Here is a 15,691-nt window from a genome sequence, read left to right as displayed (position 1 = left end):
ATGAATTGGGCAGCATCTCATTTTAGCAGATAGAAAGGAGCTTTGAGGGCTGTACAAAATGGAAGGCTTTGATAGGCAAAAGCAGGTGAGGTAAGGAAGTTATAGCAAAGAGTGGATTTTTTCAGGCAAGGTCACCTTTTGGGGGGAGGGAAGGGCCTATCAGGCAGACCTCACTAGTGCTGACCGGGTAATTCCAGATTGACTGGTTAAAGGTTGCATTTCTGGGAGAAGCTGAACCTGCAGTTTGGCTACATATTATTAAGTCTTGGTTTGCTGACATGGGGTTTAGCACAAGCGACTCCATTTTGGGTCTGTTGTTTCTTCTTTTTAACAATGATAACAAGCACTTACACAGCTTAGTCTTCAGGAAAGAACTCAGCTTGCCACTGAAGGAAGCTCAGCTGTTGTTTTAATACCGCCTGCATTTGACCAGTCACCACTCCCACTCCCTTTGAGAGGACCTGCCCATGTTAATTCATGAACATCTTGCTAAGTGCCCTACAGCAAGCTCGCTGGACTGGCCTTGTGTGCCAGCCTTGACTGGGCATGAATAGCATGGTATCCTTCTGTGAAAGCCCTGTGGCTAGATTTGAAGCTAAGAGAGTATAAATGCAGTTTTATCAGAGATATCCATAGAGTTTTCAGTTTGCTAAGGTGCCTTCAAGAAATGTACCAGCATAACTTGGACCAGGTTCCTTACTATAAATGGGCAGATTCCTGGACTTATGGTTCCTGGATTTTTGAAGTCTCTTAAGCAGCTGGAGTCATTTAAAGGTACTGTTTACTTTGTGAAGATTATTGCACAATTTTAGAATTCATGTGAATGATACTAATTGTGACAATAACAAACAGTATTGATGATGATGATGATTATGATATTGATGTTGATCAGTGTTCATTATATGTCAGATAATGCTAAGGACATTACTTATGTTATTCTAGGGTTGAGATTTGCAAGGCGAGAGAATGGGCATTGAAATAGTGGAAAGGAGCAGTGGCCTTGAAGCCAGTAACCCTAGGATTTTTCCTTAGTACTTACTTACTAGTTCAAGTATGTTGACTTTTCTGGAACTCCTTATCTGTAAAATGAAGATATAAATACCCTCATTAAAAGGTTATTGAGGATTAAGTTAGCTCATAAACGTTGAAAGGGCTTCTTAACAGGGCCAGTGAATTGTAGGTACATCATTACTTGTTGAGTTGAATCACAGATGATAACAGAAATACAACTGCATGAGAATTAGAAATGGAGACGAACCAAGACAGTTTAGGACAGGCAATGGTCCATTCTCCTTCTGTAAGTCATTTACAGGTGATGTTTTGTCATCATCAATTTCACTTTCCATCCATTTTATAAGATGAGAGCCATAGAGGGGACCTCGCTGAAATAGTTCAGGTTCAGAGAATCAGAGCAAATACTAACCTCCTTGCCAACGAGAGCGTAGAGCATGAGAAAGGGGATTCAGGAGGAACAGAGCTCTCCCTGGGTCTAGTGGGCAGCTTCCTTCCAACCGCCCTGCAGCCAGGGCCCCAGCTTTCCACACGCAGGTGTCCTTTTTGCTCTCAGTGCCACCGTGCAAGGACGTGGCCCCCAAGGGCGTGCAAAGCCCACATCAGAATTCCAGTCATGAAAGCACAGGCTTCAAAAGGACCTATTCTCATTACAATGTATGAAATGATCCGTAAATACATATTTTAACATTACAGAGTTTAAACATTATTACACATCTTACTTGATGTCAGATTTTGTTAAATGCGCGCTGTTATCTCAATTTACAAAGGTCAATCGGATGGCAGCGGAGAATAGAAATAGGTATATTTAAATTTCTTCTTACCAGTACATCTGTGACTCAGATAACCCTGCCTTTTTCCAAGAGCTTTGGGCTTTTTCGCCCCCCTTTCCAAACGAGACTTTAATGAGTATCATGTGGATAAACTCTTTGCAGAGGTTTGAAAAGATCCAGAGACACATTGTGGTAGGAACAAGCAGACCATTTTGGATGAAAGCATAAGCCATTTGAATGCCTCGTCGTCTCGGGGTTGTGCGGGAACCTTCTGGCTGCGCTGTCCCCCCACGGGGACGTTTTCATCTCCGTGGCTAGGTAAATAGAGTGCCTCGGAGTTGCTTGATTGCTGTTTATGCCGGCGCAGCGCGGCGCAGTGACCTACTTCCAGCATCCACGGAAAGCCTCGCCGCTTCCCACCAGCCTGCTTTAAAAAGCCACCCTCTGCTTTCTGCAGCGCCTGCCCGCCCCTGCCCCAGAGACGACAGATGATGGACCATTGAGGGTCCTTATTTCTTTCTCTCACATCACTCCTGCTCTCATTTTTGGTTCGTTTTAGTCCATCTTCAACCTCTTTGGGGAAAAAGAGAGGCCGTGGGTGGGCAGCTTAAAGGATGGTAACATTGCTGATTTTTCAGAGTACAGCTCTCTAAAGGGATCTTGGCGGGGTTGCAGAGGGAAATCAGGTGAAGTTTTAATTTTTTGAAATCTAGACTACCCTTGTTTACATAAACATAACTGATCACAGGTAAATATTTCTTTGGGAATCATTTGGAGGCATCTGTATGTGGACGAGTCTTTCTTCTTGGGGACCACTGATGGCATTTCCATAGGTCACTATCATGAGTTTCTGTACAACTAATCCTTACCCTAAAATTGATAGTCTGGGCTGAGCTGAGCTGGAAGCCTTCCAGACTCTAAGAGGAAAGTCTGATTTGTTAAACTTTCACAGAGACTTTTATCCAGCTGGCAGAAATAGACTGAGCCTGCACTGGATTCTGGGGTCTGACTAGAGCCAAACGCCGTGTGTGGTTTTGTGTCACTGAACTGGGGGGTTAGAGCTGGGGGGTCCCTAGAGACGTTCTGGTGCAAGCATTTCAAGATCAGAAAAGTGAGCTCCGGAGAGAGTACAGAGCCTCAGCCCCTGAGCTTCCCGTCCTTGCTCCCTTTTACCTGCCATTCGCTTTCTCATCACTGGATCGTTACTGCTTTAGGCTCTTTCCATTGGGAGCAAATGTCACTGAGCAGGGAAATAGGAATTCGATTGTCCTTCTCCTGGTCACAAGTGGAAGTTTTCATTCCAGATCTCATCAAGTCAAAAAGGCTCTAGTCACTTGAGAAAGGAGCCGCCTGTGCACCTGTTGGGTGAGCGGTTCTGGAAATTTGAAGCCTTTCTGCTGTTAAGCTCTTGCTCACAGGATCCCGCAGCCCCGGCTCCAGCCTTTGTGGAGGCCGGGGAGCGGGGGTGAGCTGGTGAGCAGCAGCAGGCACTGAGTGGCACGGAGGAAGCCCACAAGTGTTCCTTTTTCAGTTGGATGCTGAGTGGCTGTGCTGTCTCCCACTGTTGTTCACTTAGCCGGGTCTATATAGGCACAAACTTCAGGCGGACCATCGTGTCCCTGGCATCTGTGCTGCCTGAATTCAGGCTCAGCAGGGCACCTCATTTTATGTGGCTCTCACTCTGGGCGGCAGGATTGTGTCACTTCAGCACTCCATGCCAGATGGTCCCTGTGGAGAGGCGCGTGGTGGCCCAGCCATCGCAGCCCAAAGCACGTTGTTTCTCTGGCCAGCCCCCTTTCCTCACTTCTTTTGACTTTGTGCTTTCTCTCTGCACCCTTCTCCTTTGTCTGCTTTTCATCTGTTCCTCATCTTTCTTCACAGATGGCCGGGACGCTAATGTGCTCCTGTCATTATGTTTATGGAACAAGTTGGGGTCTTTAGAGGCTGCCGTTCCAGAGACATTAAAGGCTTGGGTCACGTCTGATACCAGGGTAAAGATTTGCAGGATAATTAGTGATCCTCTGCTGTTATTAACCCCTGACTTAAGCAGGTTATTTTCTTACAAAGGTGGTGAAAGTTAATGCCACGTTAATAGTTTCAGTTGGAAGACTATAATGAAGCCATGTGGGAAAGTAGGCCTACCATCAATATCTTTCAAACTCTGAAATTAGAGTTGGGGGGAAAGGAAAGTTAAAAAAAATGGGAGGAAAGGGGGTAACTCGATCTCAGGCCTACCTCTTGCAACCTTAATGATAGTCCTTGATGGAAAAGATCCATTTGTTATTCTTACTTTTGGACTGCTGGCTTTATCACTACTAAATTCCCGAGTTTCATTGTCATCACGCAGGGAAACTCAGAATGGCAGCTAAGATAGCATAGGGTCCCTATTTTTAGAGATGTTCCCTTTCCCTCATAATGCTTTCATAAAAAAATAGGAGGCCATTCACAATACTGTACAACAGGCAAGCAAAACTAATAACCCATGGACACCCCTCCCTTCCTCTTAATAGCAAGCAGTTTTGTGGGTGGTACATTTTGTTTGTCTTCCAGTTAATCCAGTTCTTTTTAACTCTGTTTGGGGAACCCCCTCCCAAACTAGATTAGATTTAGTTGAAGGAAGGGTTTTCAGAATTAACAGCAACTTTGAAGATCTTAATCTAAGCTAAGGGTCTCTAAGGGTAATGGCCATCAGGGGTGTCGCCTTCAATCTTGAAGGACTGCAGAGTCAGTTCGTTAGGTGCACTCCACGTGAGGCAAAGAATTGACACGTCAATGCTTCTTCCTGGCTTGACCTTGCCATCTGAGCCACCTCATGGCTACCCCATTGGATTCAGCTTGAAACACAGCCTTGCCAGGAGTGAAAAGGGGCCCAAATGTCAGGATTTCTCTAAGCCACTCTAAGACATCCAGTGAATTAAAAGGATGTTTGAGAATTTCCCCAGTCCCAATCCGTATTTTACTTTAAATTGTCATATTCTTTGAAAGACAGCATCATGGATCTGGTCCTCAATGACGTTATCTTTTGAAGAAGTTCTGAGCCTGAAACCTGATGTGTTATTGTCTTAGCAGCTCAGTTCAGGGGTTCCGAGCATGAGCGAATGCCTATAGCAAGAGCAGGGCACTTGGACTACATGAGGAAGGTGTAATGCTTGGAAAAGGAATGTTTGTAGCAAGTTTTGGGTGTCCTAGGCTAATCCCACAAAAAAACAATGCTACAAGCTCACAGACGAAGGCTGATTTAAATGTGATTTCGTCTCACCCTCCCTCCCACTGCCTTTCCCAACCCCAGGTTATTCTCTAGAGTGACTTTCCCTGACCAAGTGGCCATCGTCCAGGTTCTCTGTTGCACATAGAAGCTCAAGGGTTCTGCTTTAGAATCCACATACTTGTGCCGCTGTGAGTGAGAACCTTTCTCACCAGCTTGAGGTCCAGTCTGAAGATGGGCCTGGCTCTTAAAGGCTCATCCCAAACCTGTCTACCCCGTGCTCACAGGGAAAGGAGAAGTGGTGTTCAGGTTAGACTTAAAAGATTGGACGTTGTTTGTGACGTTGAAGTTACTGCCTTTCTAGGTGGCCATGTGAAGCACACCCTTTTGGACTTACAGTCATGGATGGTTAAAGTTATAAAAGGATCTTGACATTCATCTGTACTCAAAGCTAGACAATTCATTGAAGGTTATTTCAGACGTAGGTTTCCTGAGCTCTGGCTCAGTATTTGGGTCACTGCAGGATCTAGGATCAGAGTCACAGAGTGAGACTGATTGAATCTAGTGTGTTTGCTGCTCTCTTTCTGGGCCTTCTTGATCCTTCTGAATCGTGTCTCTGTTCGCTCCTCTGCTTAATAAAACCACGGGTACTTTTCCGTTAGCTCCTAACTCCTTAAACTGGCATTCACCACTTTCACAGTTGACACCAAGCTGCATTTTTTTAGCCTCAGCCCTCCACTACTCTTTATATCTTCTACCCTGCAGCATAAACAGACCTCCCTCAGTTCTGCAAACAGGCGTTGTCCTGCTGTTCCTTTGTACACACCATTCTCTTCATCTGCAGTCACCTCCCAACATTTCTTCCCATTTGACCCCTTCCCCTAAGTTTATGCCCAGCCAATGTCCACCGTCTCACTCAGCACTGCTATTACTGTTTAGAGGACTTACTCGTGGCCATATCTTCAGATTCTTACTAGATCGAAAGCTCCTTGAAGAGTAGGGACCATGTCACCCAGTTGCTCCAAAAACATTTGTTGTGTTCAAGAATAAATAGTACCCTAGTTTCTGTGTCTTCCAGGCAGTTTCAGAATTTGGGAGGTGCTGAGGGATGTGAGGTGTGAGGAAGGGGAAGGATGGACACGCTGAAATCAGGAAAGCCTTACCCTTCTGGAGATCTCAGCTCCAAGTGTGATGATGAATTTGGCATTCATGCCACCTGTGGTATCTTGAGATGACCGGGTTGGCTTCTGGTGGCACTTGTTTTGTTCAGTGCATTATAGCAAAGGCTCTGTCTGAGCCTCCTGTGCAGTGCAGTAACTAGAGTAACTATTTTATCACCTCCTCTATTTGCTCCTTGGAAGTCTCAGGGCAGCCAGGCATCGGTAAAGCAATTTCTGAGCATTTCCTCCTCCTGAGGTATTCTGCAGACATCCAGACCAGCATGATTGCATTGATGTCCCAGGCTCTATCTCAGCCCATCCGCAGTGAAATTCACAAGACATTTATTGTGCCCCGTGTGGTTTTTTTATTGGTTGACCCAGGCAGCTATAGCATAAGTAAATAAGTTCCTGGTTTAGCAGTTTAGCTCTTCCATGTCAGGTCCTGCCAAGAAAGGGAAAAAAGCTGAGGAAGAAGCCATCATTCCTGAATTATCCTGAATCTAAAATACGGCAGTGCCCTTCCTGGCAGACGCGGTATCCTCCTTCCTTTAACCTTTGCCCTCTGTGATGAGTCTGGTCTGGGAAAATCACTGTCCATAGGGATGGGCTGCAAAACCTACACAGAGGTTCAGAGGCTGGCCTGGTACCAAGGCCAGAGATGCTGTGCTCTCTGCCCACCCCCCGTGGGAGCATTTTGTCAGTACTCCCACTGCGCCTGTTCCTTCCTTGATATCGTCACTCCTGGAACCCTGGAGCAGAAGACTTTCCTCCCCCAAAGGTGTCTTGTACAACCAGTGAACATAGGGTTTCTTTTGGGGCTGATGAGAACATTCTGGAATCAGAGTGATGATGGTTGCAAAGCTTTGTGAATACACTAAAAACCACTCAGTTGTATATGTAGCAAGGGTGAATTTTGGGGTATGTGGATTACATCTTAATTTTAAATGAAGTCATAGAATGCTGACTCTTTGTGCAAAAAATTCAAATCCTTATATCACTGAAACTCCTGAAAGGCCATTTGGACTTACCCCTTGAGTGCGTCCTCTCTCTCTGCATGTTCTAAGGTCGGGTTGTACGGTGGGTGTGCTGGGGGTGGCGGGAGTGACAGAAGTTCATCCGTCTCGTCCCCTGTTCTCTGTGAGTCCGGGTGACCTTGGTCTGGGTCTTGACTTATGTTTGCTTCCGGAGGTAATGAGCCTGACTTACTTGAGGATCTCCTGGGAGATAAAAATCCAGTTTGTTAAGCGCTTTAGAGTGATGAGGGGCTAGATTCCTCCTGACCGGGTACAGGAAGGAGTGAAGAGGCACCGGGCCTGTGGACTAAATCCCGGGGGCGCGGGGTGGTTCAGTTAGGCCGCTCGGTGCTCCATTAGGAGCCGGTACTGCTGGTGACACTTATGTCTGTGACGGGTAGGAGATGGGGTTTGGTTTCTGTAGCAGTGATGGGAAAGGGACTGACTGGAGGAGGGCATGTTTCTCAGGAGGAATCTTCCCGGTGCTTTGATGCGAAGGCTTGATGAGTGAGGGGTTAAGTGCCGTCCAGGGGGATTTGTGACTGGAGGTCAAGTGTGTGTGGCTTCTCCTGGCCTAGGCAGGCACCCTCAGGGGCGCACCCAAGGGTTTGTCTTCACCTGGAAATCGGGAGGCCTCCTTGGGGAAAGGTGGCTCGGGAAGCCTGTGTCACCTCCTCCCCAACAGATGGGGCTGTGCCTGGGGAAAGCCAGGCCGGGCATGCAGGGAGCCGTCCATTCTCACACCCTCTGCCCACGGCAGCCTGCTGGATGCCCTGAGTCCTTCCCTGAGCTGCACAGCTCACCAGCCCAGCGCCCATCGGGGTGACCGAGTCCCCTGGGTGATCAGGGAGAAAGGCTGAGTCTTGGCCGCCTGCCGGGCCTCCCCCGCACCCTCCAGTTTAGTCTTCGCCCTGGTCTGCAGTAGGAGATCGGCGATCACAGCAGCGCCTTTTAGGCCCAGTCCAGTGACCTGTGACTCGTACAGATTCTTGTCACTGACCTACCCTGAGAAGACCAGCCAACATTCCTCCTCAGTCTCTTACCCGTGTCTGCATGTCTTCTCCCTACTTACCTACCTATTAAAAGGAAGTCACCTACATGTAAGGCCCGCACCGGTGCCATCTCCTGAGAAGCCTGCTGCCCACCCCTTGCCCAGCTCTGCCCAGGCGGGGCGCGCCTCTCCTCCTGTGTTCCCGCACTCGCCCCGTTCATTCACGGGGGTTACTTTCCAGCACTTATTGAGGGCTGCGTGTAGATTCGTGTCTTAGTGCCTAGAATGGGGTCTGGTGCTTAGTACATGCCCAGTGTGTGTCTGTTAAATAAATGAATAAATATATAAGTAAATAAAGCAGAATATCATTTGTGCCCTCGCACAAATAGTGAAAGATATTCATAAACTCCATAAATATTTAAAATTGCTTTCCTCTTTATGGTTATGGTACTTGATGGGAATACTCTTCTAAATGCGTCCTATTAAATCTCTTTTATGTCTATGGAATTATTTTTTTGGTCAAAGGTGATAAATTTTGGGAGAAGCCATGCCTCACAAAAGGGAAGTTTTAGGAAGCAGAGCTTGGCCAAATAGTGTGTTCAAGCGAACGCTGGTTCCCTCAGTGGTGATAGTTGTTATGGAAGAAATGGCCTGGGGGCCAAATAAAGTTCCGGAGAGGCTGGGTGAGCATGTCTCCCTGTTGTGGACCATCTCAAAGCTTTAATCTGGTGTTGTGTAGGACTGTTAGCCAGAGGGTCATGTCACAGCGACCTCTGCAGCAGGAGCTTAGCACCTACGGTGTGAAGTGCATGTTTGAATTTTGTTACTAATTTGTTGGTGATAGACCAGTGCCTCCATCTAACACCCTAAGAGCGGGTAAATGCTTGTTTCTGTGCTAAGGGCCTGCTTCCTCACTACCCTCTCCATGTACACTACCTCTGCTCTGTACAAGTAAAGAGAAAAATTAAAGGGAATTAAAACATTATTTTATCTGCCACAGCAAGTATCAGACATCTCCAGTGGACTATGCAGAAAATGATTGTGGTTTTAGAAATAACCTGTTAGCCCAGTTGCTCTGTAGTAACCTCCCAGGATGTTTCTTTCCAGAAGTACCAGGTCTCTGCATAGTAATTACCAACTCTCTCCCTGGTAGATCCGCTGCTGTTGAGGAGTAATTGCCAGGGAACTCACATTTTTACAAATTTACAAGAGGGAAACAGCCTTGTATTTACCCCAGGGGGGAGCTATGAGGTTATTCAAACTGTGCTGGGTAAAGGATGCTGTTGATCATAGAAATAAGGGGAAGAACTTGAATTTTTACCTGGTATTTTTCTCGGTGGGTGAGAGGCTGGCTCGCTAGATTATGGTGCAAAAACCTATGGGGATAATTCTCTTCTTCTCAGGGTCTCTTCCCTTCCTTGAGATCTGGAGCAGCAGTAAGTCTGACCTAACTATAGTTGGAACCCTATGTTGTCTTCCGCTGAAGCTGGCTAATCGATACCAGTGTCTAGAAAGATGAGTGAGATGATTTGGATGGGTGCAGTTGGAATTCTGACCTGTGCCTTTGGTGTCTGTCCTCTAGAGATCTCAGGGAACACGGAGGACATCCCTCTGGTGCGCTGGAGGCAGCAGTGGCTGGAGAATGGCACTTTGCTTTTTCATATCCATCACCAAGACGGTGCCCCGAGCCTCCCTGGGCAAGACCCAACCGAAGAACCCCAGCATGAGTCAGCAGAAGAGGAGCTGAGGATCCTGCATATCTCGGTCATGGTAAGAGCAGCGTGGCCTGAAGCCCTCAGGCCATAGCTTATGTTACCTTGACAGTAGGAGTCTTGGTGCCATAGACACAGCTCTATAAGACCCAATGCCATAATGCTCATTGATCTTGTTAATGAATACATTTCCCATTTATAACGTATGCCTCCACCTGTCATGTAAAAGTTGCAGTTATTTCTACAGCAGCATTACCCAGCTGTTCTCTCTAAGAACCTGCCTAGACATGGAGTAACTTTTACAAACCATCAACAATATTAGACTGGAGCAGGGGACTGTCTTAGAAGGAAATCATTCAACTGGTATATCAGAATATCTTATAATAGTCATTCCACAAATGTTTGTCAAACGACTGAGTAGCCAAGATGCTCGCTGCTACCAAGTCCTCTTCTGTCTTCCCCCACCTGGGAGAAAGTCAGTATCTTGGCTTTCTCTCCTCTTACAGTAATGGTCACTCCAATAGATACTAGTCCCTCCCTCCAGCTCAGCTGAGAAACTTCACCATCAGTAACCCTTATCCTATTCTGAAATTTTTAAAAAGATTAGAAGATTCTGATTAGATTTTTTTCCTCTCAAAAAATTAACAGATTATTTCTACAATTCTAGGAACCTGTGTTTTAGAACCTCACTAGAAGATATATACAGTGGCAGGCAAGGGCTTGATGGGGGTGTTTTCTTCACTGATGTGGCCTTAGCGCTTAGAGCAATACACTCACATACTTAATGCTTAATAAATGTTTGTGGAATAAGTGAACGTATTTCCCCGTGGATGTAGAAAATACCATTTCACTTGGTATTTTATGCATTAGTATTATATTGGCAAAGCCAATACATCTTCTGCTCCTAGGGTAGCCTGAGAGCAGGTTGAGGCTTGTCTGGTTAGCCATGGGCTGTATGTATGGATGGCACTGGCTATTCCACTGTTAGGAAACTCAGTTGAGAACCAGTCTAGGTCTTGGACTCAATTTTAAGTCATCTATTATTCTGGTACCGTCTCTACATGCTGTATAGTTTTGTGTATCAGATTGGAGGAAACTGAGCACATTTTATGTATACAAAAATTTCCATTATCCAAATACTTGGCATAGAAAATTTCCCCATAAAAATCTCTGATAAAATCTCAGAATGTAATCCTTCCATTTCTTACTCAATTTGTGTCCCCGTGAATAACTGGCTCAGTAGATTACCTGCATATACACAAGCTACTTTATTTAAACTATATGGTCAAGAAAAGAGTTTTTAAATAGCAAATGGTAAATCTCAATGTCCAGATATGCTGGAAGGCAGACAGATAAATGAGATTGCTATGCCCCATATTTACAAATTAACTGAGGTTTGTAACATGGGAGTTACCCTACTTGTACATTCGTAATCAAAGACCAGTGTTGCCTGTCTCAGAGAAGGTCGTCTTCAGTACCATTTGTAGTTTCCAGAGAGTGGTGAGATCAGCCCAGTCCACCAGATCAGCCCTGACATTGACTGGGACAACATATGTGGAGGCCACATTGTCTTCACATTAATAATATGGTCTGATTGAAAAGGGCACAGTGGCAGACTTCCCACCAGCCATCCACATGCTCCCATATGTGGGGAAGCAGTGATGGTCATGGGTGGTTTTTATTTTGTTTTGTTTCTTTTAGTCCAGAGATAGGGAACCCTTTTTTTGCTAAGGGCCATTTGGATATTTATACTATTATTCATGGGCCATACAAAATTATCAACTTAAAAATTAGCTATGAAAAAAGCTCCTAGATTTATTGAATTTCAAGTCCCACCTGTGGTTGCCTTGGCACGGCCAGATCAAATGATTTTGGCCTGTGGGCCAGACATTCCCCACCATTTTAGTCCAAGACTGTGTCAAAGAACCAGTCTTTGTCACACCAAATACATGTTTAGGGTAAAAAAATATAGAGAGAGAGATTCCCAAGAACTAATACTGGGTATGATTTTTGTATGAAAGAAAGACCTTGAATACAAGAGGTTAAGACAGGCAGCGTGTCAGAAGGTGTGTTTAGTGGGAGCTGGAGGAGTAGAGCGAAGATCCTGGTGAGACAGTCTAAAGTTGTCCTGGTTGCTACTTCATATCTTCAGTGCAGTAAGGACCCCACTGTCTATCCTCAGATTGAGGTATTCCAGTAAGTTCTCGAGAGAAGTGTGTGTGTGTCTGTGTGTCTATATGTGCTTGTATGTGTGTGCACATGCACACATTTGTGGGGGCAGGTGGCAGTGAAGATGGAAATACACTGATCAAGGATGCCAAAGCATGTGAGGAAATAGGTTGTGCCCTAACATATAACAACCCTTGTGAGAAGCCCTACATTATGAATGCTGTGGGGATTTGAGACCTGGGCAGGGGTTAATGGACAGTGGACACTTAAATGGAAAGAGAGCAAAAGTCAGCCTTATCCCTTTGCCTTAGATCTTTCCTTCAGATGCTACTGCTCATCCAGGGTGGACCACCAATGACATTCTGTTTCCCAAATAAAGTGGAAGGCATTCTTCCTCCAGCTTCATTTTAACTGAGTTATTTTCAACGAGGCTGGAGGAGGCAGAGGTTAAAAGGCCACGGGCAAAGGGTGAGAGGGGACAGGCCTTGTGCTTGGCCCTTGGATGTGGAGAGGCCCACATCTCGGTGAGAAATCCAGGCAATCCTCTGACTTCTGCAGGCGAATGGGGTTCCCGGGTGAACTGCAGATAGAAGTACGCCCTCCCATCCTCCTCAGAGATGGTTCGGGCAATGGAGTCCCCTGCAGCCCAGCTTCCCGTCTCACCTCCCCCTGTTCCCATTCCACACCACACGCCTCCCACACCGCCTCGCCTATCCTTAGGAGTTGATTGTAGAGGCACTTTCAAAGTCCTAAGCTGTGTATCTGCCCTCAGCTTAGAAATCAAGCCTGAAGGTATTGTGTTTGAAGATGTGGTTTCTAGAGTCTCTTATGTCTTCTTAAGAGACTCAGACATGGGTAGACTTTATCTGATGTCCCTTGTACCGTCTCCTTCTGATGTAAGGTTGGCAGCTGTTTGACGCATCCAGAATGACAGCGTTATAAATGTAAGAAGGTAACAAAACCCTTTGACCAGTACCAGTGTTGGGCAGCGAAATGCACCTAAATGAAATCTTATTGCCCAAACCCTTTTAGTTATGAAATAACAATAGCAGGGCTATTTTGCATTAACTATACTGATCACTATTGATACAGTTTTAGTTGGGACCTGATTAGTGCAATTCGAAAGAGAAAAGTTAAGGTGATCATCAGAACACAAATACACCCAACCTTTTTTCTCTTGTTAAGAAAATATATATTTAAAAGTTTAACTGATAATCCTAAGTATTTCCAATATGTGCAGAGGAAATTAATGGTTCTGTAAATACCTTAAGGTTTACATTTCTCTCATTTTGTATTTACACTTTTTTCGTCCATCTTGTCTCAGTGCAGAGACCACTGTTTATTTTTATATTTTGCATTCACCATGTTTTGTTTTAAACACAAAACATAAGTAACAAGAGAATGAGAAACAGAGAAAAACCTTTCTTTTGGTATCCTATGACATTGTATGAGTGAGAATCAGTAAGTCATTTCCTCCAAGGTGCCCAGTACAAATACTCCATCAACAAATCGTGAGCTTGCAGAAAACCAATACCGCAGCCAGGGACTGGGCAATTTCAAACTTTGAAAAACCTTTTGCTTTTCTTATTTTTCAATCGCACCCTAAAATTTTTGAATAATTTTTTTTTCCAAAAAGATACCATTTCTTCCTAGTGTGGAATAATTGGATTTTCCTCCTGAAATCTGATGTCATTGCTCTGCGGGTCAGGCAATGTATTTGAACCTCCTGCGCGACTCAAACTTGGTTGAAGAGATTTATTTCAAATTTTGCAAGATAATTGGCATTTAAAACTACAAAAGTACACAAGGATCATCTTCTGCAAACTCTTGAACAAGCGAAAGCAAAATCATCAAATGAAAATTGATGTCTGAGTTTCAACCACAAGTCAGGGAGTTCTTCAATAATAAGCAGATTGTTTGTTCCCGAGAAGATTGGGTTTTAATATGGCTTTATATTGGCTATTCAGACTCTGGGTGGATTTAAATTTCCATATTTTACTTTTGCTAATTTACCATATGATCTACATTTTTCTTCTTAAAGTATGTAAAAGAGTTTAATGATGTCTAATAGAATTTTAATATATTATCTATATATTTCATCTTTGTAATTAAAGGTGGCAGTGTTAATAGACTCCCTATATGCATCCAGGTTGCTTAAGTGCATTTTTCAGAGCAAATAGCCTTTCAAAAATACTTTGGTTTGATATATATTGTGTAGTGATAATTCCAACTGGTAGGTAATCTCTTTTATAGTTCATCTTTCTTAGGTACAAATTCACAATTGGGGGGAGGGAAATAATCTTTGAGCATTCGTCTATCCCCCTGAGGATAAAGTCCATTAACTAGCGTGGGTGCTGCTGCACACATCTAACCCCCACTGTGTGAAGTCCATTGGCCAGTGTCTGCAGGCTCCTTCACTGCTGGCTCCTCAGGTGTCCCCAGGCTCCTTGTTTCTGGGAGCCCTTGGTGAGTCCAAAACACAGAGTTTTCTTTAGGGATAAAAATGGAGAGACTAAGGTTCAGGGACAGAAGAGACCAGGTGCTTTTGCAGAGCCCCAGAGCGCAGGAACAGAAGGGACACTCCAGGAAGCTGTAGGCGGGGAAACAACCTTGGGGGCTGAGTTGAGCACAAAGCCCACAGAACACTTACGGGAGCCTCTAGGATGGTGTTTCTAAGACTGCAGATGACTTTGTGCCAAAGGACCCATCCTTGTTCTCACTGTTACATTTGAGTTTGGGCCAGTTGTCTGAGCATCACATGCAGCTGTGCTTGAAGCTGTCTCCATTTCACTCCTAAGCTCAGCCACTTGCAGGGCGCAGAGGAGTGGCTCCAAGTGTGGTCATCACCATGTGCCACCAAGACGACCAGGTACTTATTAAGTGGTCGTGGGCCTGGGAGAGAGGCCAAGATACCTTTTCTGTCAACACCTTTTGCCTTCAGAAAATGTTACAAAAATATTAATCAGGGTCATTTTTGCATCTTTATTGTCAACCGATATTATTTTTGTAGTTCTGACTGAGGATGCCCTAATTTATCAGGGCCAATCTTTCTGACCTTTAAGAATCAAATAAAGGAATTAAATGTGTTATGTGTTACTATGAAGAACAGAACTAGAATAATATATTGGATGGTACAAAAAGACAGGTCCTGATTCAATGAGGGAACTTTTCTAGCAGTTCAAGCCATCATCCCTCATGGGGCTGGACTGACTTGACAGGCATGCTGCCCACCTGCCAGAGTCATCACTGTGTACTTTGCCTCCCCTTGGGAAGATGGGGGGGCAGTCCCTAAAATAATCAACAAGACCCCTAACAACAGAAGCCGTTTGCTCTTAGGTCTTTGCTCTGAAAAGACTGGAGATGTCAGGGTTCCTCTAGGGGGGCTATTCCAAGTGCCAAGGGAGGGTTTGATTTGCAGACCTCTTCATCTGGCACCATACTTTGTCTGTGCATCTCTTGCGGGTACACGGGAGTCTGTTAGCTATTCAATAGCTCAGCTAATTTGTCTTGCTTACCAGCCTTCCCATATTCTTGTGAAGTGGGAGCTGGGATGTAGTGGAAAGAAACACTGGGTTTGGTGTTAGAAGGTGGGCTTTAGGTTCTGGCTTTACCACTGTAGGTAATTTGCTGACCTTTTCGGAAGCTTTATTACCTCAC

At 45.1% G+C, this 15,691-nt stretch overlaps 1 protein-coding gene across 6 annotated transcripts in view; it reads left to right on the top strand.

Moving 5' to 3' along the window:
• The window catches only part of ASTN1 (astrotactin 1), a gene marked incomplete at its 3' end in the record, with an annotated part of 238,558 nt that overhangs the window by 73,649 nt on the left and 149,218 nt on the right, over positions 1–15,691 (top strand). For all 6 annotated transcript variants that reach the window (XM_081120780.1, XM_081120777.1, XM_081120779.1 and 3 more), the window contains exon 2: positions 9,736–9,923. In XM_081120780.1, coding sequence (XP_080976906.1) covers positions 9,736–9,923 — 188 coding nt within the window. The remainder of the gene's footprint in view (positions 1–9,735; positions 9,924–15,691) is intronic.

This window comes from Miniopterus schreibersii, assembly GCF_964146895.1.
Source record: "Miniopterus schreibersii genome assembly, chromosome: 19".
NCBI lineage: Eukaryota > Metazoa > Chordata > Mammalia > Chiroptera > Miniopteridae > Miniopterus > Miniopterus schreibersii.
Note: the sequence above shows the minus strand (reverse complement) of the source record. Positions and strands in the feature narration are given on the sequence as shown.